Source organism: Heterostelium album (genome assembly GCF_000004825.1).
Source record: "Heterostelium album PN500 unplaced genomic scaffold PPL_scaffold8, whole genome shotgun sequence".
Classification (NCBI taxonomy): Eukaryota; Evosea; class Eumycetozoa; order Acytosteliales; family Acytosteliaceae; genus Heterostelium; species Heterostelium album.
The window spans coordinates 1612334-1635503 of NW_008805070.1; the positions used below are offsets into that span (position 1 = coordinate 1612334).

A 23170-nucleotide genomic window follows, 5' to 3' on the forward strand; every position below is an offset into this window, starting at 1 on the left:
TATCATTTATTTTCTGTTAATTATTTGATCGTTTTCTCTTTATAAATATGGAATTAGCTAGATATTTCAAGGGTATTTTACAACGTGGTGTTGGACCATCCATCAGAACATTATATTATACAGGTGAATTGAAGTATGGTAACGTCATCGGAAAAGATGTATTCGGAAACAGGTTAGTATATTATAGAATCTATGATCATGATCAATGAATCGATCAATCGATCTATCAGTCAAACAACAAAACAGTTTATTAACATATATAAAATCATTATAACAGTTACTTTGAAAATCTAAATGAACCACATGGTAAGAAAAATCAGAATATTAGATGATAAGCATTGTGAACAGACAACTAATGAGATGACTTTTGATTGATCTTCAATTCATAACCTATAGGTAGACACAGATGGGTAGAATATGCCGATCCAGCCAAACCAGAGGCTACTACCGTTCCACCAGAATGGTAAGTAATCAAATTATATATAGGTTTAGCAGAGATAGATTAGATGATAGCAGATTGTTAATAACATTTTAATAATCATTATAATCGATAACATATATATATATAGGCATTCATGGTTACATCATATTTCAGATAAGCATGGAAACTCACAAGATGTAAATATCATCATATTTATAAAGGAATCATCAATATTGTTGCTTTAGAACAATATATCTAATATATCAATTGTTTTTTATTTATTTTAGATGATTTCATTTACTCCACAATACAAGAGAGACCATCTTTCTAATCCAACAGGTACTGACGGTGCTTACACACCACCAAACTATTTGTATAACATTGAAAAAGCAAAGGATGCTTATGAAGAACAAGTAGCTGCTCAAAAGAAGAATTAAAACTTAATAATAATAATCAATACAAAATATATACATAATCGAATTTATTATGCAACAATGTATATTAATTAATAATAAATAAACAAATACACAATTATCTTTTACTGATAAACATTGTTTTGTTGACGGAGTAGCTACATGTTGGTTTCTCATAAAAAAAAAAAAAACAATTTTTTTTTAACGATAAACATCGACACTCATTGTGAACATACAATCATTTTAATATTATATTTATTTAAATGAACATTAAAAGAGAAAATCAGATTTATCAAAGAAGAGAATGATAATATCAAACAATACTCTGAATTATTACATCAATATCTAGTCATTTAAGAAGATAAATTAAAGTAATATATTATATACACTTAAATATCAAATCAATTAGATAATAATATAAATACATATTTATTAATTTACTCTTTTTTTATCTGATCTTGACAAATTTCTTAATTTAACGGTTGCCAATTTAAATTCGACGCTATATTTCTTTTTTAATAGGACTACAGTGATTACAATGATGGTTACACCAACGACCACACAAACAACGATGACCGGTATCTTCCAATTGATGGTATTCGATGAAGGACTATCGCTACTTGAACTATCGAAAGCTACTAGTGCACCGAAATTCGGATCGATAACAACCTGTTTCTTAAAGTATGGAATTGTTATTGTTGTCAAGACTTGAAGAGATTCCTTTGTCGATGATTTCGAATCTGGTGCAGAGACATTACTGTATTGTACGGTGCCATCAACCAATATTCTATCTGAAAAGAATGCTGTCAACAATAATCCATCTTGAACAATCTCCATGGTTCTCAGTGATAGAAGACCATTAAATCTACATCCACCAACTTTAGCCTTGATATCTGCTTCATTTAGGAATGAGAGTTCCAGTGTGTTTTGAGCACCTCCAAAAGTCCAATTGGAGATGGTTATTACATATTTCATCGAGTTGTTTTGTGCTGTAAAGATGTCACCTTGGAAATTGTATTTAGTTTGATTGGTAAACACAAGCATTTCTACGTCTATCACCAATTTACTATCGACACTGAATATACCTCTATAGTTATATTGAGGGTAGGTGTTTGGTGTACCAGGCGATGACAACAACGTCCAATCTATATCCGAGAATTGGTAAGACTTGATAGTGGCACCATGATCATCCTTTTCCGAGATGGAAACCAATGAAATATTAAATTGGACATTCCTTGCTGCAGAACCAAGAGTCATGGCGACGGTATCATTCAAAGGTTGTGGAATGTCTGCGTGCAAATCTTCTGCTGCCTCTGGTATTCTAATAGTACAGTTGACACCAACATATTGATTATTACACATACAGTATCCATTCTGACACTGACCATTGGTTGAATTACAACCGACACAGCCTGGTTCACTTGGTAAATAGATGAAACGTTGACCAAAAAACGATTGAGTTAGCATGGTTACTGTTATGTTTAGACTACCATCTGGGCTGGCTACATCCGACGAAAAGTGACAGACAATCATATTTGGTTCAACCAGAAAAGCATCACATGATTTGTTGCCAATTTCGACTTCAAAACTATTTTGGAACAAATAAAAGTTTGAACCAAAGATAGTAACATTTCCTGGAGTACCAAAATATGTTGAAGTTGCAGACAAGATAGTTGGTGCTTGGTAATAGACGTTAAAGAGGGTAGGGTTACTATTCAGTGGATTGTAAAAAGCTAAATCCCTTCTTCCTACGCCAGGACCTACTGATATTTCCATTATATATGGATAGGTTTGGGTCAGCATGGTTAAATTCATAGGATCGTTTCCGTTAAAGTAAATTGTTAAAACCGTTTGAGAGTCATACGACAATGGTGATATAAACTTTCCTGTGACTGTAAAGCTACCACCTTGAACAGGAGGACTGGTTATCTTTTCGATGATAGGTGTAAGGTAGATTGTACCAACCGTAAATTTAGTACCAACCGATAGACTGTATGTTCCAGATCTGGCGTCATTGGGTAGTGGTACCGTAAAACTGTCAAATATATGTTGGTTGGTATTGTAGTTGGTTGGTCCAAATCTTGATTTCGAGAGACCCGATATAAATGGAATGGTCAAAGGCATTCCTGGATATGTGGTTACATCGCTGAAACCAAGATAGCTACCATTTACTAATAGCTCACTTTGATTATTTGGGTTTACAACAAAGGAGTTTATAATAGGTCCAGGATAAGAGATCGGTACAGGGAGGGAAGTCATATTTGATTGTAGATTTGAAATGGTTAAATTAACGGTTCCAACAAACTTTGGGAATAACGATAGTGCAAAGGTTTTTCCATCAACAGAGGAGCAGGGTACATTATATTTTCCATTCAAGTCGGTACTAACCATAGTTGTTCGATCAACGAATATGGTGGAAAGTACAACTTGACCTGTAACATTTGCAACATTTGGAGTTACACTAGAAATGTATGGTACTAAAATTTGATTGTAAGTAAATTATAATTTTCAAATTTTTAAGTATAAAACTAGTGTACTTACACCAATCTTCATTCGATTGCCATAGCACATATTTTGATGGTCTCGAATAAATGACAAAAAGACCATTGGTTGCTGTGTTTGGAACAGTTGTAATACATGACACAAAGTTTGGACATAAAATATCGTAGGATGCATTTCCAACATTCAATGAAAAATTTCCATTATACAAGTCAAAGTTTGTACCTGTAATTGTAATTTTATTACCATTCTGAACTACATCATCATCCATAATAGTGATACCTATAAAAATTTTTAATAATTAGAATGATATTCAAAACAAAAAGAATGGATTTGATTTTGGTTTCATACCTGTATATGTTGAATTTATAACTACATTATTAATTACCGTCATTCCGGTTGAACTTAGAACGTAGTTTATCACTTTTCCAGCTACTGGATTGGCGGGTATATCGACTTCAAAGGCAGTGTTATTGGCGTTGATTGACCTGCTAGCTAAATTTAAATTGGTTCCTCCAATTGTAAAGATAGTGGTTGCTGCTAAATTTACACCAGTAACAGTGACTTTGCTTTCCTCTAATGGTACTCTTAGATTGACGCTGGTCATCCATGAATAGATTGGTGTTGTAAAAGAATAGACATTTGAAATTTGCCCGTAACATTCAACTTGGATATTGTATTGTCGATTAGGTACATCTTGTAGCTGACAAGTCATTACATTGGTAGCGGAAATAACAAGGTTTATACATGAAATTCCTAATATCGCCACTGGATTCAGAAATGCATATCCTGTTATAGTAAGGTTATTGTTTACATATTGAATCAAAGAAATGTTTGGTGGTGGCATTAAATTTACTGAATTACTTTTCTCTATGTAGTCTGCATTGTTAATTGAAATACATGAAAAATTCGAAAGAATAAAGATAAAAATAGTAATTATATAAATATATTTATTTTTCATTTTATAAATAACTTTATATTGTAGTCTTGATTAAGAAAATCAATCTTTAAAATGGGTGCCTTTTCACTCACCCAAATTTGTAGAGTATGAAATAGTCAAAAATTAAGTCTAAAAGTTTACCCCTATTGTCTTTTACATCAAGAAGATTTTTTTTTTTGTGATATTTACTTTAGTTAGTTTATATTTTTTTGTGATATTTACTGAATTCAGAGATTGTGATTTTTATCTTAATTATTTATTTGAAAGGCAAATGGCAAAAGAAAAGTTAGATACACACGTACGTGTATTCAATTAGTAAAATAGTTAAAACTCTAATACTTTGTTTTTATTCAATTTTAATTTTCAAATAGGGAATGATTCTCTTTACAAATAAGAATTAAAATAGATCAACTTTTAATAATTTTCTATAAAAAATAATATTTAATCGAAATAGTTTATTTAGGTTACTGTAATTATCTACAATCACAATATTATTGATGTTGATACTCACCAAGCTCTTATGAGTTTATCATCTTCCAAGAATGGTTCCCATCGATTCTCTTCAATTGAATATTTGAAATTACCATTTTTAACACCACCAAATGAATAAATAAAACTTGAGGTCGATGTTTCTCGATGGTTCACCAAAAAATCTATTCCACCTTGGTAAGAAAAAGTATTGAGAATGTTTGTTTGTTTGTATCGTAGATGAAGAAGTTTCCATTGTTATCATGACAAGCTATTATTTGTTGAAAGTCAATTTGATGTTTTGTTCACAATTTATTTGTCAAATCAAACTGAAATAACCTATTCTTCCTGAATGATATTGAATATAATGAACCTTTGAAGATCATTGTTGATTCTTGCAAACCAAACTCTGTAAAATCTTTCGAATTTCATTGAGTTGATGTTGAATCGATCGATTCTATCCTTTACATTTAAACCATTTACCAAATAGATATGATCTTGACCATCATAACAAACTGATATAAAACAATCACCTTTGATTCCTTTGATATCACCAATATGTTCAAAAGATTTCGATTTAATTGAGAATTTCATCCTTTTGTTTGGGTTCTCTTCACCACCGAATACATAGATATATTCGCCAATTGAAACATTCGATTGGTATGTACTGCTAAAATCAAAATCAAACTCAAACTGTTAGATTGAATTGTTGTTTGATGTGTTGATAAGTGTTGCTCCTTCTGATTTATGTGTTCAAAAATATATGATTGTTTATCATTGTTGTTTGTTGATAAATCGTTTCGAAACGTAATCTGTCTAATTAATATGTTTTGTGCAGATTGCAGTCATACTTGATCAATTACTTGTTTAATAAAAAAAAAAATTGTTTTTTAACAAATCTTTGACCAATTTAAGAAAATATTTATGTTGTATGATAATAAAATTGGGCTTAATTCATATTTAATAAAATTAAATCGAATTTAAACTTTAATGATAAATAAAATCATATTTATAATATGTTTCTTGGGTTTTTATATATTTTTTATGATGTTTATTGATTTATGTTTGATGAATATTGAATAATACAATTATAGAGTAATAATGATAAAAGAATCGGTTGTAGTCTGGAAGTAATTTAATCTTTTGGTCACGTTTAAATTTTGCTGTATTCGAGCTTGCTTTCCAATTTCTTATTGTCACTGACCTTTCTGACAGCCTTGAAAAAGTCTTCTTCAATTGTATAATCTCTCTCTGCTCTAATAGCAAACATACCGGCTTCAGTACAAACGTTACGAAGATCAGCTGCATTGAATCCATCGGCCAACTTTGAAATTGCTTCGAAATCTAAAATCATAAAATTAGAACAAAACATATTCAACGACAATAAATATAATAACACATACCGATATCACCATGTTTAGTTATACTGGATGCGTGAATCTTTAATACATCGACACGACCAGCTTCGTTTGGCAATGGGATTTCAATCTTACGATCTAGACGACCTGGACGCAAGAGAGCTGGATCTAGAACGTCGGGTCTGTTGGTGGCCATGATGATCTTTACTTTCTGGAGGGTGTCGAAACCGTCCATCTGATTGAGCAACTCCATAAGAGTACGTTGGATCTCACGATCGGCAGAGGTACCCTCAGAGAAACGACGACCACCGATAGCATCGATTTCATCCATGAAAATAACGCATGGCTGATGATCTCTTGCGTAACCAAACATCTCACGAATCACTCTGGCACTCTCACCGATATATTTATCTACAATGGCCGAAGAGACAACCTTTAAAAAGTTGGCATCCAAATTGCTTGCAATCGCTCTGGCCAACAATGTCTTTCCGGTACCTGGTGGACCGTACAACAACACACCCTTTGGTGGTTTAATACCGACTCTAACAAACAACTCTGGTACCAACAATGGTAATTCAATAACCTAAATATATAAATAGTAATAGTAATAGAAGAGTTAAATTAGTTAATTTCATTCTATTCTAAAACAAAACTATAGTATAACTATATATATAGTGTATACACTAAAAACCACATACCTCTCTTAACTCTCTAATTTGTGAATTTAGACCACCGATATCGGAATAGTTGATTGCGCCTGGGTTCTCTGTTGTCATGTTAAAGATGATTGGATCGACTTCACGTGGTAGAATCTTTAAGATGGTGAGAGTGGTGAGATCAAGAGTTACACGTGCACCTGGTACTAAAAGATGTGCCTTATCTTGATAGTTTGAACAACGTACAACATATCTTGGTCCATTACATGCTTTAACAATATCTAATTATTAAATAATAATAATAATAATAGTAGTTAGTAATGTTTATTATTATTATTATTATTATTATTATAATTTAAAATAAAAAGAAATAGACCATCTACATACATCTTTCCTCATCTAATGATCTTAAAACTTCACCAATGATTTCACCAATGTATTGAGTTGCCTTGAGGTGATCTTCAGTCTTTGCGTAGTCTTTCTTTAATTTCTTAACGAGTTCATGTGTTTTATTGAGACGCAACTCTGCATTCTTGTGTTCGATCAATCTATCTCTGTATGCTTGTAATGCTTGTTCTTTCTTATCTTGTTCTGACATGTTTTAATATTTATTTACTTATTTTATATATAATAATTAATAATTAATAATAGGTTTTAAAAAATAACGATTTTAATTAAAGTTTTAAAAAAAAAAAGATAGATGGTTGATGTAATATATTTATTTACAAAAAAAAAAACACAATCAAATGAATAATTTAAAAAAAAATAAAAAATTAATTAAAGTTGATGTTCATTTTAAAAAAAATTTTATTTTTATTTTTAATTTTGTTTTTTTTGCTCAAATTCTATTAATTTTTTTTTAAAATTTATTTTATTTGTTTCTTTTATGAATATCTTACGATTTATAAATTAGTTAATGTTAAATTCATTGTTACTTGTAGTTTAGAGTTAAAAACCAAATATTAATTCACTTTATAAAACTTATTTTAAATTTTTTTTTTTTTTTCTTAACAGACTTGAATCAGGACCAGAAGTTCATTTATTCTTTTGTTATCAACTTATAATATCAATTTTTACTTTATTTTCAACTTTTATTTTATTTATTAAAAAAAAAAAAGATAATTTTTGATTTGATTTTTATTTTACAGTATTAAAAAGTAATTGATCCACACATCTGTCTTTGAAATATATCATGTTGGAAGAATGGCTCGTATTGATTGTTTTCAATTGAATATTTGAAATTACCATATTCGACACCACCGAACGAATAGATATAGCTAGAGGTCGGCGATTCTCTATGATACATCAGAAGAGCACATCCGTGTTATATTTATGAATGATGTCTAATAACAATGATGATGAATCATTATCATATAGTTCTAATAGTTTATCAGTATTTGATTTGATGTTGGTCGAATAAGGTTTGACTATTTCACATCTATCAAAGATTGTAATGATGAGCTTGTGTTGATGTATACATCAATGGAATACTTGATTTGGATTACTGAAAGGCACAAGAAGTTATTGGTTTAAAATACAATTCTAATTTTCATCAGTTTCAAGACTAAAGAAAAACTAAAACAAACCCAAAACAATTAAATACTTGAAAAAAAAAGGATATCAATACATTTTTAAAATGATAAATCAATAACATTATTAGAAGAATAATAAAGGATTAAGGAATTACTTTCACAAATAGTACAAAAACAAAAAATTTATAGACTCTTCTTCATATTCAAAATGTAAAGGTTTTTAACTGATTTTACATAAACAAAGATATAGTTTTTTTTAAAAAAGTAATTTAACAGATGAAACGAAAATAAACAAGGAGAGTATAACATAAAGAAAAGTTATTCTTTTAAGGAGTTCCCAATATAGAACAACTTATATTCTATTATTAAGTTGAAAGTGGTAGATTCAAATTCAATCTTTACTCGATGTAATTTAATATGGACCCAGATCCTTAGACAAACAATCTTAAGCTCTAGATTCCCAGATTTTTTGGAAATTTAAGAGTATGATATAGATCTGCTAATAAATAAATTTGTTTAACTAATTTTAGTATATTCGACAACTGTACAATACATCTCACTTGTCATCAAATTCAAAAACTTAATATGTTTTGAATTTGATGACAATATCTCATAACCTAAAATGAATACTTATCTAAATTTGATATACAAACAACCAGTCAGGACCTGAATGTTTTTTAAAATTCTTGGGTATTCATGAGATAAATTTACTAGATGCCATTCATTCTAAACTCAATAGAGCTCTAAATACTGTTCATAATGGTGATATGAAATGATACCTTTTTACTTCCAAAAACTCTATGAATCTTTTCATGAAACAATTTAATCAAATAAACATAAACTATGTATATCTTTATCCTATTATTTAATTTTTAAGAAAATAAATTTATATCAATAAAAACAAAAAGTATTTTATTACTTCAGAAATTGCACAAATAACACGGTGAATTTTTGTTTGTTATTTTTTTATTTTTTATAAAAAGTTAAATGTCTCAATTTTTTAATAAATACAAATCATTTTCAAAGATCTACATTTGTTACTTTCTAAACAAATAAATGGATATATGTCTGATGATTTGATACCTGTCCTGTTTCTCAGATTTTTGCTGTACATCCTTGGATTCAACTAATGACCAATTATCTTGACTCCTGACATAATGAACAATCAAGAATCTTTAATTTTTTTGTTTGAAACTACTTTCAATGAATATTACCACAAAATTTTTTTTTTTTATTTTTTTTTTAAGATTTAAGAAGTAAAAATTGTTTTATTAAGTTTTATATTGGGATGGTGCTTTTTCTTTTTTTTATCAGTTTTTACTTTTCCATAATTTGCAAATTGATTGCTATTTTAATTATTATTATAATTATTTTAGTTATTGTTATTTTATAGATTATTAAGTTGATGAGAATACTGATGATTGAATTGGTTAATTGAAAGTGAAGAAATGAAGAAGAGGAAATAATAGTTGGCTGACATTTGAGTGGCTACTGGTTATTTAAGTTTGGATTGTAAGTTACTGATACTGATATTTATAATTAATTTCTTTACTGATATGTGCTGTACATATTCATTTATGATAGATTCGTCAGATAGTAGGTTGTTTTCGTGGAGAGGAGTACCGCCAAAATAGGATTTACAATAGAATTTCCAGATTTGATTAAAGACAAGTGAAGCAAGAGTCGTGATGTTGTCCTTTCTTCTTACCAATTGATACGCATCTTCAATAGTCCAATCGAATCGTGTGACAACCTGAAAAGCTGTAAGGATTCAAGAATGGTGTTAAGACAAGCCAGAAAAGCGAACGAGAAGAACCGGAAGACCAGTGTTTCGTCCATGCTGGTGTTTGTAAAGCGATACATAGGTGAAGATACTGTCGTAAGATGTGTAGTCGAATTTGGTTGATGGTAGAGATAGTTGGAACTGGACATCAGTTAGTGGTGGAATGCCATGTTGATGATTAATAGGTGGTCGTTGATTTGATTCAGAGTGGGTGGCAGACCATCAATCAGAATAGGTTTAGCTGATCTTATTATCCAGATGTTTGAGATGAACTGCCAATCGGTGCCACAGAGTGTAACATAGGTTGAGACATGGTGAGGTGATAGATCTGAGATAGCCAACTGGTATAATAACAAACTTTGGAAGAATCAGAGGATGACAGTAGGAATCTGTTGAATATCCACACGTGTTGCGCATCCTTACGAGTTGGATGTCCCATATCGAGAAGCCACTACGTAACCATGGTTGTACAGCTCTGTATTTATACTTCTGGGAGTCAATGAATGGATTGGAGTTGGACGACCACAGGTACCAGTCTTAAGACTGTATGTTATCGAGTTTCTTGACTTATTGACACCAGTTGTTTTATAGGGACTAAAATCAAAACTAAAATGCGCGCATTTTCCCCGCTTTTATTAAAATTTTGTATCAAGAATGGGAATCGAACCCATGACCCAAACCGTGTTAAGGTTTTGTGATAACCAACTACACCATCCTGACTATTACTTCTAAATTCTGTCGTGCATATATCTATCTATATTTATTTATTTATTTGTATTAGGAGTCTAAGGTGGTGGTTATTTAAATACTTTGTACTCTTTTCTCTCTTACTGATTGAATAAGTATAATATATTTATTTATTTAGAACTTCGAAAATAAAAATTATTTAAAATTAATTTTTTATTTATTTTTTGATCGTCGTTCACACAGGTCAAAAGTGTGCGCAAGCGCACTTTTGACTCCACTTCTAAATTCTGTCGTGCATATATCTATCTATATTTATTTATTTATTTGTATTAGGAGTCTAAGGTGGTGGTTATTTAAATACTTTGTACTCTTTTCTCTCTTACTGATTGAATAAGTATAATATATTTATTTATTTAGAACTTCGAAAATAAAAATTATTTAAAATTAATTTTTTATTTATTTTTTGATCGTCGTTCACACAGGTCAAAAGTGTGCGCAAGCGCACTTTTGACTCCACTTCTAAATTCTGTCGTGCATATATCTATCTATATTTATTTATTTATTTGTATTAGGAGTCTAAGGTGGTGGTTATTTAAATACTTTGTACTCTTTTCTCTCTTACTAAGTTTTTAAATAACTTTTTTTTAGTAAAGTGGTTTTTCGCACCAAAACCCACTCCTTTCTTTCTTTTATTTTCGAATTTAAATCTTTTTTCTTTTTTCTCCCTTTTCTACATCTTTTTCTTCCCAGGTATGTTAAGTTAAGATATGTGTACGTGTACCCAGCTTTGTCAACTGGCAGCGACGCTTCTTACTGGCAGGAGTTGTTAACCTGCTTAGACGCTATCCATGAGGAGTAGTGACCCTACATGCCCGCGCTTGCACTCCGTTAGAACAAGATTAACAATTGGATGACCAAAGTTCTTAGATTCACCTACTAATCTACAAGAACACCAAGGACAAGTTTCCCATTTGCCGAGAACGCCGAACCGATGGAGCCAAAATAAAAAATCAAAAAACATAGACATCCCTGTCGTCTAGTCTTCAGCTCTTGCACTCAGTTGATACGAACAAAGGAGGGTAATGCCTAAGGTAACGCAAATGGAAGGAAGGAACTCATGACGAAACGATTAGAACCAATGGGTCACAACCTAATTAAGATCCCTATAGCTAAGCTCGCCTGTCAAACGAGAGTCCATTTAATTTTATTTTTTTAATCTTAAACCAACTATTTAAATTATTACGGAAATAAAAATGGATCACTCCAAAGAGTGATCACCCACTTTAACACCATCCTGACTATTGATGAAATTGTTATTCATTTTCACGTTTTGTTTGTAATTTATTTCATAAATTTTTCTTTTGTTTTTTAAACAATGTTTTATTTGCAAAATTTTGTTTGTAATTAATAATATGTTATTGATATAGAAGCACACCAACCTCTATTAAATTTATCCTCTTTAAAGAATGGTTTATGTTGATCTGCTTCGATTGAATATTTGAAATTACCATACTTAACACCACCAAATGAATAGATATAACTTGATGTTGATGATTCTCGATGATACATCAAATAAACATCACCTTGTTTTGCCGGGATAGTACTAAGTTTGATTGTTTTTTGGTTTTCAACATTGTATTTTATAAATCTTCTGATTATATTATCGTATATATAGAAATTTCCATTGTTATCATGGCATGCTGTGTGTGCTTTAATGTCAATTTGATGATGATTTTTTATAGTTTTACTTGTTAAATCGAATTGAAAAACCAAGTTTTTATCATAAGATATCGCATATAATAAACCTTTGAAGATCATTGTTGATATCAACGAGTGACCATAGTCTTCAGGCAGTTTATGATATCTCTCAAATTGCATTGTCGTGATGTTGAAACGATCGATTCTATTTGTTCCAAAACCATTTACCAAATAGATATGATCTTGACCATCATAACAAACTGATATTCCAAAATCACCGTCAATACCTTCCATTTTACCAATATATTCAACTGATTTCGATCTAATTGAGAATTTCATCCATTTGTTTGAATTCTTCATACCACCGAATATATAGATATGTTCACCAATTGATATAATCGATTGGTATGTACAATAAAAATCATAATCAAAATTAAATTGTTCGATTGAATTGTTGTTTGATATATCTATTAATGTTGCTCCTTTTAATATGTGTGTTGTGAAAATGTATGATGATTTATTTTCATTGTTGTTTGTTGTTGTTATTGTTTTTATTGGTGATGACTGTGCAGATATATCATTTTTATTTGCTTTTGTTGGTGATGTTGATTGGATTGATGTTTCTATTTTATCTATTTTGATTGTCTGATTGATCATAGAATTTAATTGATTGAAATCAAATTGTTTTATAGATAATTCATAGGTTGAATGATTTTTATTACTATCTGTGACTTCCGTTGTTTTATTGTATTGATTGTTGTATTTATGAATGATATCCAATAATAACGATGATGAATCATTGTGGTGTTGTTTAAGAAGTTCATCAATATTGAAATAATTATTATTTTTATCATATTTAAACAATGTTTGATTATTATCTAAAATAAATGATTGTAATGATAAACTAGTTGTGATTGATTGCATTATTGTTGTTATTGAATAGAGATCTGTTGTATCTTCGATTATTGACTGACTATCATAGCCGTTATCTGCACTATCATTATCATTATTATCATCGCTACTACAATTTAATTTATTATTTATATTTATAATATTAACTAAATATTTCAAATTGTTTAAACTATTATCTATTTGATTAATGATTTTATCTTTATCATTTATGATATCTTTCTTTAGTTTATGTTCTTCAATTACAAGATATTGATGTAATTGTTCAAAGTATTGTTTAATCTCATTCTCTTTTGCTGATAATGATTGATATCGAGATGTCGATGCTTTTAATGATTTCCAAATCGATTTCGTAGACTTTATGAATTCTGATTCTGTATTTTCATTATTACTACTACTCTCGCCAATATTATCAATGATATTATCTAATAATAACTTTATCTTGGTGATATGTAGACAATGGGTGATATGATCTGGTTGTTGCTCACAATGTTCGAGAATGCAAGCTGAACACATCAGTTCATTGCATTTTTGGCAAATAAATTGGATTTTATGATCGTTTTTACACTTCATGATAATTTTTGTTTTATAATTTTGTTATAAAAAAACAAATAAATTTATTATTTTATATATATATATCGTTTATATTTTATTTTATATAAGTATAAAAGTATTAATATATAAAATAAAATATAAAAAAAAAAAAACCAAATTAAACTTGAAACAGCACTTTTTTTTTAAATTAAATTTTTAACATACCTATTAAAAAAAAGCCTATAATTAGCTCTGATCAAAACAAGTGTTAGTTCAAAATTTGTTTTTTGAAAATGTGTTAGTTTTAAATAATAATATTAATTATAATTATTAGTAATAAATTAGATAATTATCACTCCTACAGTGTAAATTTCAAGAATCATTCTACAAATTGAGGAAAGTTGGTGTTTCTTAGAGATAAACGAATAAAAATATAAAATTTTAATGCACGAACTAACCCAAAAAATAAAAAATCATAATTTTTTGATATCCAAGAAAGATATTTTTAAATATCTTTGCAAAACTCAAAAAACCATTAAAAAATTAAATAATTTTTTAGATTTTTTTCAAAATAATCTTTGTTTTATAGCAGAAAAATTTTGAAGGTTTTACATTTTATTTATTTTGTAGAACGAATAATTATAGAATGACAACTAAATGCACAAAACATTCAAAGACATTAAAATATATTTGTCATAAATGTAATATATTGATGTGTTCAGCATGCACTCTTGATCATTGTAAACAACAACTTGATCATACTATTCATTGTGAACTAGTAGATAATAATAGTAATAATAATAATAACGAAAATAAAGATGAATCACAATTATCAAAAACAATTCAAAATAAATTAACAATAGATAATAATAATAATAATAAATCATCATATATATTCTCGACACACCGTCAAAGAGGTGTAACACTTATCAACACAACAAACAACAACGTAATCGAGCAGATCAAGTTGGATTATGATTTTCATTGTACGACTTCATCGATTGTCTCGATTGGTGAACATATCTATGTATTCGGGGGCCAAGGAAATCCATTGAAGTGGGTGAGGTTCTCAATGAGATCGAAATCGATTGAGCTCATTGCCAATACCGAGGTGATTGAGGGTGGTGCATTTATAGCTGCTTGTTACGACGGCCAAGACCATATCTATTTGATGGGCGGTAATCCTAGAAACGATCGTATCGATCGATTCAACATTAGGACCTTGCAATTCGAAGCCTATCATAAATTACCGTGGGTGTTCGACGATTGCCAAGTATCGACAATGATCTACAAAGGTTCGTTATATATAGTGCCATACGATGATCTCTATGTATTCGAATTCAACTTGGCCAACAAAACGATCGTAGAACACAGGATTGCCACCTGCGCCATTTCAGCGTGTAACGACGGCAATGGTAATTTCTTCATATTCAATAAGGACCAATTCATCAGATACAACGTCGAAACCAGACAATCGACTAGGCTCAGCCAGATTCCTGTCAAAAGAGGTAATCTAATGTATATTCGAGAATCGGAGACATCAAGCTATATCTATTCAATGGGTGGTCATGAAATTGGTAATTTCAAATATTCGATTGAAGAAGATAGGTGTGAACGATTCTTTAGAGATGACGATTTCAATAGAGATACATGTGCATGTGTATCAATTACATATTAACAAATAATTTAAAGTTAACCAATCTCAACAATAATAAGACAAAATATATAAATAAATAAAGAGTATTTCAATATTTAAAGAATTATTAATAATAAATAAAATTTCATATATAATAATATCAAAGGGTTTCTATGATTTATTAATAGTATTAATACATCGTTTTTATTAAATAATAATCGTTTTTTGTTGTTTATTATTATAAATGATTATATATAATTGATTTTAGAGAATATACTTCTTACACAAGTTCTTTTTATATCGAAATAAACATAGACAACCAGCTCTCCAATAGTGGTCATTTAGATTACATATTTGAACTTCATTCAATCTACCCGGGTATCTAAACATTCAGAAAGACATTTGAATACTTTGCTTCTACCAAGAAGATTCTCAACAATCACACGATACTTTGAATGTAAATTCGATAAAGGCATTTCAATTCCACCAGTGTTTATAATATTGAAAGCCTCCATTCCTCTAAAACCATTGTCACCCAATAAGATCTCCTTTGTCAAGATATATGACGCCACTCATGGTATGTGAATAATGGCATCATCTTTAACTCTACCAGGAAAGGCCTTTGACATGTATTAGATTGTACCAGAAGCGATAGATACAATAAACAATCTAGTGATACTATGTTGCTTTTTCTTATCTGAATAAAACAATATCCAATCTTAAGTCAAGTGGCTATTCAATTCTTACTTCTGTACCATCCACTGAACCAATAATATTATCGTTACAGAAATAAAACTTCACTATCTCTATTTGATAGATCAGAATTATAACTATCAGTTCTTTGTATAGAGTTAGAGTGTGTGTATCGATTTATCAATGTAGGTTGAGGAGGAGATATTCGTTTGTATAAACTCTACTTGATAAATATTCAATCATGGCCATTTTAACTCTATTAACTGTAGTTCTTGAGATCCTAAATAAAAATCCTGTATGTAAACATTGTGATTATTATCCTATCAAATGGTCGTAGGAATTTAGTGGAGTTTGGATGGGTCAACGGATTATGAACAAGGTATTCATCTAGAATAATATCAATGCTACTTTTTGATACACCAACTAACTGAATCTTTTATCTGGTAAATTGTAGAGTTCTATAACTACCTTATTATTACACAAAAAAAAAAATTAAAATTAATAAACAAAAATCATTCAAAAATTAACATTAACCACATAAGGTTTCAAATTGGAATGATCAGAACAACCTTGGAGTTGTTTGTAATGAACAATCAGAGTTTCGACTATTACATATAAATGCACATTAGTATGTTATAATTGTTAATTTATTATTCGAATATTATTAACAATACTATAATATAGTCATCATGATGTAGCATTCAAAACTCATTCTATATATAATCTTGACCCCCAAATATTCAAAATAATCATATCAGTCCCCATCCACCAAACTTTATTGTAGAAGTACTCTCTTACAACCCTCATTCTCAGAATAACAGATTGGATTTTCAACAAGTTAAAATGATTGACTGGATAATGGCAGGAGTTGAATCTGGGATATTGAATGATGGACCCGATCGTAATATACATCTCTATTGCAGAACCAATCTACTTGTAAATCAACACCACCCAAATGTACATGGTCAGATAAATGCTGTCAACAATGAAATTAATCAGATACAATATGATATCCAACTGTTGCAACAGGAGCTTAATAGACTTCCGCCATTGGAGTGATTGTAGTTTGTTCTGAAGATCTAGGGTTCCTTGAATATTTAATTGAGCAGAACGAGGCGGAAGTCCATTAAGCTCCTGTTGCAACAGTTGGATATCATATTGTATGAATCCTATTCCTGAGCGTCCTGGTGTATCATTTAGAACTGTTCCTCTTCAATATAATAATAAAACAAAAAGCATTTTTTAGGATATCTTTATCTATGTTATTTTTTTTTTGATAAATTAAAATAAATAATGAAAAGAGGAAAATAAAAAGTGTAGGTTGGGTTTTATCACGATCTAAATCACAACAACCCATTTTATTGCTATAAAAAGCAAATATATAACTACTTTATTTTTTTTTTAGTATTATTTTTCTTTTTTCAATCAATTAGATTTGTGTGATATTACAACTAAAAATAAATAATCCCCAATACAACATGTAAAGCACATTAGTATATATATCTAATTGTGAAAGATCATCTTTATTCAGTTGTGTTTGACCTTAAAGGTGAATCGACACCTGAAATCGTTTTATTTAAAACAAATAAAATTACCTAAAAAAAAGAAATAAAAATTCGCATTATAGCATTATTCGGGTGAAAATCAAGATCTTTTTTTCTTTTTAACAATGATGAAATTTAAATTGTTTATTTTCATTTTAAATTAATCAAAACCATTTTTTTTCATCATTTTGTTATTCTATAATTTTTTATTCAATGATACAATCAAAAAATCAATATACAACGAGTGAAAGTGATTCACAAGATTTGGAGCTGACTTTTGACAATGACTTTAATGAGACTGTACACCAAGGATCTATTCAAGAGGAATTATTTGGGTCTTTAACATTTGGAAAATGATTATAGTTGGCACCGAACCGTAATTACTTTAGAGTAGGTTGTAGCACCTGGAAGAATCGGACAATGATAACTATCTACCTTCATCACTAAAGTCATTCAACATAGGCAATTACAAGATATTGATGTAATTCTTCAAAGTGTTGTTTAATCACATTCTCGGCTAATGATAATGTTTGACATCGATGAGATGTCATTGATTTTAATGATTTCCATATATATTTGATTGTTTTTGATAACTCTGATTCTTCATCATCATCATCATTATCTTTGCTATTATTATTATTACTGTTTTACCTATTCTCAGCACATAAATCAAGAGGAGCAACACTTATTAACTTATAAGACAACGATTCAGTCAAAGAATTCAATATTGATTATGATTTTGAATCATAAAGACAATTAAATTCAAAATTTTTGATCGCTCTAACAATCTACAACTTACGCAATCAACAATGATCTTTAACGATTCATTATATTCAATACCATTCAGAGAGAATATGATGATTCAAATGGATTTGACTAATAGAACGTTTACTGAAAACAAAATCGACGTCGATTATGAAATTAGACCAATCTCTGCATGTAATGATAACAATGGAAATATCTTTATTTACGATATTGAAAACAAACGATTCATCAAATACGATGTTGAAACCAAACAATCAATCTTATTTCTCATGTTGAAGCTTATGAGATGAATTTAGTGTATCATCAATCTCAAGTTATATCTATTCTTTGATTGGTGTAGATTCAGGTAATTTCAAATATTCAATCGAAGACAATCAATGGGAAACATTCTTTAGAGATGACAAATTAGAAAGAGAATATTGTGGATGTAGATCAATTAAATATTAATAAACTATCAATTTAAAGTTATTAAATGGTTATTTTTTAATCCCTTCTCTTTTTTTTTTAATCCTAGACTTTTAATTAGTATTGTCAGTTAAAATAAATAGTTATAAGTACATTTTATTAATAATACTGTAAAAGAGTTTAACAAACTTACAATAATTGTTCTCTATAACTATTGCTGCTCAAATTAAAGTTGTAATTCTTCCTTTAAGTCAAAGATTTCAATCTAAAGAAAAACACCTTAACATGTAGATATTACAATATTAAATATATATACTTAGTGTAATAACTTTAAAACCTAATATCAATAGTTGCGATATCTTACTTGATTGTTTTTTGGTGCCAATCTTAACAAACTTGAAGAAACTACTTAAGTATGAATAGAATAGAAATCAATATCAATAAGATGGTTGATGTCTCTTAGTTTGGTGTGAGACTATTTGTTGAAGTATCATAGAGAATCATAAATATCCTTAATATTTATAACAACTAAAGTAAAACTAAAAGAATATGTGTTCATATCCTATTTAAAAAAATTTTCTACCTACCTTCATAATTATTTTTGGGTTTTTTTGACATCATTAAACAATAATTTAGTTTGTGTAAATACATACATCAAAAAAAATTTGAATTTCAAAAATTATTATTAAATATATATACTGATAAAATTTTATTTATATTCTAATTATCTGTTATACTATTTATTATATATCAAAAAAAAAGGTTTTAATTTTGTATAAATTAGGTGCAGTAAGATTTAAAGTAGAGGAAACAGGTGAAAATGTGGGACATCATTATTTCGATTTACAGGACCAAGGAAAATAGAGATAAATCATAAAAAAGTAATTTAATATTTAATTTCATTTAAAATTTATTTATTAATTTTTAATATTAGGATAAAACTTTTTTTGATAGAATAGTATCTTCATTTGCTCAAATCTTACCTACATTTTCTCCAGTTTCCTCTACTTTAAATCTTACTGCACCTTTTGATCAAAGTAGTTTGTGGACTCCTTGGTACAGAATTAATATATCCCTTGTTCGTACAATCATCAAACAACAGTAGCAACAACAACAACAGGCCTAAAAAAGATTAATAAAAACAACAACAACACCAACAGCAACAACAACAATAACCATTCTACGCAAAGAACCAATTAATGTTGAGACATTGAAGTGAGAATCAAAAATATCTATCAATCTGTTCATAAAAAATTTCAAGATTGAAAATAAACTTTTTTATTTATTAAAAGTATAAAACAGTGATAGTTTAATATTTTAATATTTTTTGGAATCCATTCTAACCTTCTTTATTATTTATTTAAAAAAATATCAAGACAGTATATTAAAATTAGATAAAATAAGTATACTTATTAACCAATAATTAATAAGTATAAAAAAAACCCAACACACATAAATTAATAATGGAGCTGAATATCATGAGTAATGGCTGTGAAAGCGAAAATAGTGAAGTTGAAGGTGGCAATAGCAATAATGTAAGTTATATTTCGATTAGAAAGAATCATTTTAATAAATACTAAAATCAAACATTAATAGAATGCTTTAGATAAAGAAAATATATCTAGAATGAAAGGTCATGATGGAGAGAGTGATATTGTGGGAATTGGAAAAAACTGACAAAAGGTTATTCAATTGTTATTATCATGGTAATTTCAATTTAAAAATAGTGACCAATTTGATGTATATTGTTAACTAACAACAATTTTTTTATAATGATTTGTTAAAACTATTTCAAAAATTCGTAAATAGTTATTATATTTTTTTATTAATAAGCTCTTCTCCTTTTCTTCTTTTTTTCTCTCCTTGACTTTTGAGGTGTTGTCGTGGTTTGTGTTGTTGTTGTAGTAGTTGTACCGTCAGAGGCTGACGATGGTGTTGGAGATGGAACCACTTTATTTTTTTGTTTATTGGTGTTTGTTCCTCGCTTTAAAAATAATAAAATTCTCCTCATTATATCTCTCTTTGAACCTGTTGATCTTAATGAATTTAATTTACAATATGCTTTTAGATCTGGTGCATGGAATCTAGATATTAATATTTTATTATACAACAGTGATTAATTGGTTAGTAATTTAGTTGATAATAAGAGTGAGGGTATTAATATACTTACAAAGTATGAAGTTGTTCTCTTGAAATTCCTTTAACTATCAATGACAATGGGTTCATGGTTGATTCGGTTGGTTTTCTCTTTCTCTTTGGTTTTGCTTGTTGCTCTACTCCCTCATCTGATTCCTCGTCGTCCGAATCCTCTTGATCTTCATTGTTTTCGGCACCGGACTCTTCTTCATTGTCACTGTTATCGCTGCTCTTTTCATCGTTATCGGAATTCTCATCGTCTGATTCCTCGGCATCGACATTCTCCTCTTCGTCACTGCTGCTCTCTACTACTGGTGTACTTTTCTTTGATGGTGTCATCTCCTTCATAGCCGTACGGCTAGGAAGAACGGGTTTCTCTTCATGCTCGACATTGACTTGTTCATCATCGGAATTAAAGTACTTCATATTCAATTTCTGTTTTCTCTTTACTCTTCCAAATGCATTTAACTCTGGTCTTGCATCTTCTTCCACTATTTTCTTTTCTTTAATTGATTGTTGCTTTTGTTGTTTTTCTTGTTGCTGCTGTTGTTGCTGTTGCTGTTGTAATTTTTGTTGTTGTTGTTGATATTTAGTTAATTTAATAGGACTGGAAGTTGTTGATGTTGCTGAGGAAGATGAAGATGATGACGAAGATGCTGCCGCCGCTGCTGCTGCCGCTGCCGTAGTGATAGTTGTTGAAAAGTTTTTAAGAGGTATCTTTACCTTTGTTGTACCGGTAAAGTTGTTCGCTGCTGCTATAGCTGCTGCTGTAGATGCTCTTCTATTAGGTGTAGAAGTGGTAGTAGTATTTGTTGTGGTAGTTGATGATGATGATGATGGTGTTGATGGTGTTACTGGTGTTACTGGTGCTGTTGTTGTTGGTGGTGGTGACGGAGTTGACTCTTCCTCTTGGTCCTCGATCATAGTCTCTGGTGTGGAGTGTGGCGACAACGATATTATAGACAACTCTAACGGTGATCCATCATCGCTATCCTCCTTCTCTGCACTGTTCAACTGTCTAAAGTTAAAGATAGTCTCCAATATCTTATCGATAATCAACTCCTTGCTTCCAACCTTGTTAATCTTCAAACCTTCGGCCACAGCACGAACCACCGGTGCCTTTACATTCTTCAAAAACGACTCTGTTCCTCTCATTATTATTTCATCTTTTATCTTATTACTTATAGTTATTGTTGTTGCTGTTGCTGTTGTAGTTGTATTAGTTGTCGTCGTCGTCGTTGTTGTTGCTGTTGTTGCTGGTTCGGTATAATCTAACTTTAAAGATTGACAATACTGTAACTTCATTGAATCGTCAGAGTTGTCGAGTAACCAGTTAATTCCTCTACGTTTGATGTGCGACGATAGGAGTTGGTAGAAAGAGAGACGATGTTCGTCGGCGGCAGCAGGATCGACGCGCAGGAATGCATGGTTGACGAGCACCTCTGGCGAGCCGAGTAGCGAGAGTAACGCCGGGTAGATACTGGGTTGCAGACATCCGGTAAAGTCATCGATACCAGTGAAACCGATACACTCATTGACGACGTGTAGTAACTTTAACTTTGGTACTTTCTCTATGGTCTCGTCAATCGTTAGATGGTACATCTGACTGACCGACTTTATACAATTGACTATCGTTTCCTTCGGTACTTGCGAGAACAACCGAACAATCTCTGAATCCTTCAATATAAACAGCACACCACTACCACCGTGCAGTGATGGTGTATTGCCAATTGAACTAGATGAATTTATCAATTGACTAGATGTCAGAGATGTTGTATTCAGTACTGGTGTTGTTGAACTAACTGTTGTTTGTTGTTTATTTTGATTTTTATTATTATTATTGTTATTACTATCATCATCATTACTATTATTACTATTATTACTACTACTTTCTGTTTTTAAATCAATATTCATTTCATTTTCATTTTTATTATTTTTATCTATATTTTTATTATTATCATTATTATCTATACTATTTATATTGTTATCATCTTTACTATTATTATTACTATCTATAGAATTTGATGTATCTTTCATTTTAACATATTATTATATTATATATATATCGTCGAGTGTATGTTTGTTACATTTAA

The 23170-nt window shown here is 29.8% G+C and overlaps 11 protein-coding genes and 1 non-coding gene across 12 annotated transcripts; 5 read left to right on the plus strand and 7 right to left on the minus strand.

Annotated features, from left to right (window-relative positions):
• Nucleotides 1–47: 47 nt before the first annotated feature.
• Nucleotides 48–858, plus strand: ndufa12 (complex I NDUFA12 subunit family protein; the record flags this gene model as incomplete). Its single annotated transcript, XM_020579089.1, has 6 exons — nt 48–172; nt 278–306; nt 397–463; nt 487–519; nt 570–618; nt 709–858. 6 exons carry the CDS (start codon nt 48–50, stop codon nt 856–858), a joined length of 453 nt encoding a protein of 150 aa, XP_020430928.1.
• Nucleotides 859–1266: 408 nt separating this feature from the next.
• PPL_08268 (uncharacterized protein) lies at nt 1267–4180 on the minus strand (the record flags this gene model as incomplete). Its single annotated transcript, XM_020579090.1, has 3 exons — nt 1267–3311; nt 3376–3615; nt 3685–4180. The coding sequence occupies 3 exons, from the start codon at nt 4178–4180 to the stop codon at nt 1267–1269; spliced, it is 2781 nt and encodes a 926-aa protein (XP_020430929.1).
• A 165-nt stretch (nt 4181–4345) lies between these two features.
• PPL_08269 (uncharacterized protein) lies at nt 4346–4883 on the plus strand (the record flags this gene model as incomplete). Its single annotated transcript, XM_020579091.1, has 2 exons — nt 4346–4378; nt 4737–4883. The coding sequence occupies 2 exons, from the start codon at nt 4346–4348 to the stop codon at nt 4881–4883; spliced, it is 180 nt and encodes a 59-aa protein (XP_020430930.1).
• A 197-nt stretch (nt 4884–5080) lies between these two features.
• On the minus strand, nt 5081–7353 carry psmC6 (26S protease regulatory subunit S10B; the record flags this gene model as incomplete). Its single annotated transcript, XM_020579092.1, has 5 exons — nt 5081–5434; nt 5946–6085; nt 6145–6682; nt 6798–7036; nt 7143–7353. The coding sequence occupies 5 exons, from the start codon at nt 7351–7353 to the stop codon at nt 5081–5083; spliced, it is 1482 nt and encodes a 493-aa protein (XP_020430931.1).
• A 1450-nt stretch (nt 7354–8803) lies between these two features.
• PPL_08271 (kelch repeat-containing protein) lies at nt 8804–13880 on the minus strand (the record flags this gene model as incomplete). Its single annotated transcript, XM_020579093.1, has 10 exons — nt 8804–8904; nt 9039–9145; nt 9371–9460; nt 9609–9633; nt 9809–10048; nt 10558–10664; nt 10880–10900; nt 11119–11139; nt 11358–11378; nt 12271–13880. 10 exons carry the CDS (start codon nt 13878–13880, stop codon nt 8804–8806), a joined length of 2343 nt encoding a protein of 780 aa, XP_020430932.1.
• PPL_08272 lies at nt 10717–10790 on the minus strand. Its single transcript has one exon. It is a non-coding gene; the product is annotated as a tRNA-Val (tRNA).
• A 664-nt stretch (nt 13881–14544) lies between the features above and the next one.
• PPL_08273 (uncharacterized protein) lies at nt 14545–15380 on the plus strand (the record flags this gene model as incomplete). Its single annotated transcript, XM_020579094.1, has 2 exons — nt 14545–15313; nt 15337–15380. 2 exons carry the CDS (start codon nt 14545–14547, stop codon nt 15378–15380), a joined length of 813 nt encoding a protein of 270 aa, XP_020430933.1.
• Nucleotides 15381–15899: 519 nt separating this feature from the next.
• PPL_08274 (uncharacterized protein) lies at nt 15900–16049 on the minus strand (the record flags this gene model as incomplete). The annotated part of the gene is made up of 1 exon (XM_020579095.1): nt 15900–16049. One exon carries the CDS (start codon nt 16047–16049, stop codon nt 15900–15902), a length of 150 nt encoding a protein of 49 aa, XP_020430934.1.
• A 73-nt stretch (nt 16050–16122) lies between these two features.
• Nucleotides 16123–17357, plus strand: PPL_08275 (uncharacterized protein; the record flags this gene model as incomplete). The annotated part of the gene is made up of 3 exons (XM_020579096.1): nt 16123–16163; nt 16986–17163; nt 17337–17357. The coding sequence occupies 3 exons, from the start codon at nt 16123–16125 to the stop codon at nt 17355–17357; spliced, it is 240 nt and encodes a 79-aa protein (XP_020430935.1).
• An 863-nt stretch (nt 17358–18220) lies between these two features.
• On the minus strand, nt 18221–18322 carry PPL_08276 (uncharacterized protein; the record flags this gene model as incomplete). Its single annotated transcript, XM_020579097.1, has 1 exon — nt 18221–18322. The coding sequence occupies one exon, from the start codon at nt 18320–18322 to the stop codon at nt 18221–18223; it is 102 nt and encodes a 33-aa protein (XP_020430936.1).
• A 258-nt stretch (nt 18323–18580) lies between these two features.
• Nucleotides 18581–20046, plus strand: PPL_08277 (uncharacterized protein; the record flags this gene model as incomplete). The annotated part of the gene is made up of 4 exons (XM_020579098.1): nt 18581–18807; nt 18833–18963; nt 19726–19763; nt 19876–20046. The coding sequence occupies 4 exons, from the start codon at nt 18581–18583 to the stop codon at nt 20044–20046; spliced, it is 567 nt and encodes a 188-aa protein (XP_020430937.1).
• A 720-nt stretch (nt 20047–20766) lies between these two features.
• On the minus strand, nt 20767–23114 carry PPL_08278 (uncharacterized protein; the record flags this gene model as incomplete). Its single annotated transcript, XM_020579099.1, has 2 exons — nt 20767–21025; nt 21112–23114. The coding sequence occupies 2 exons, from the start codon at nt 23112–23114 to the stop codon at nt 20767–20769; spliced, it is 2262 nt and encodes a 753-aa protein (XP_020430938.1).
• Nucleotides 23115–23170: the final 56 nt, after the last annotated feature.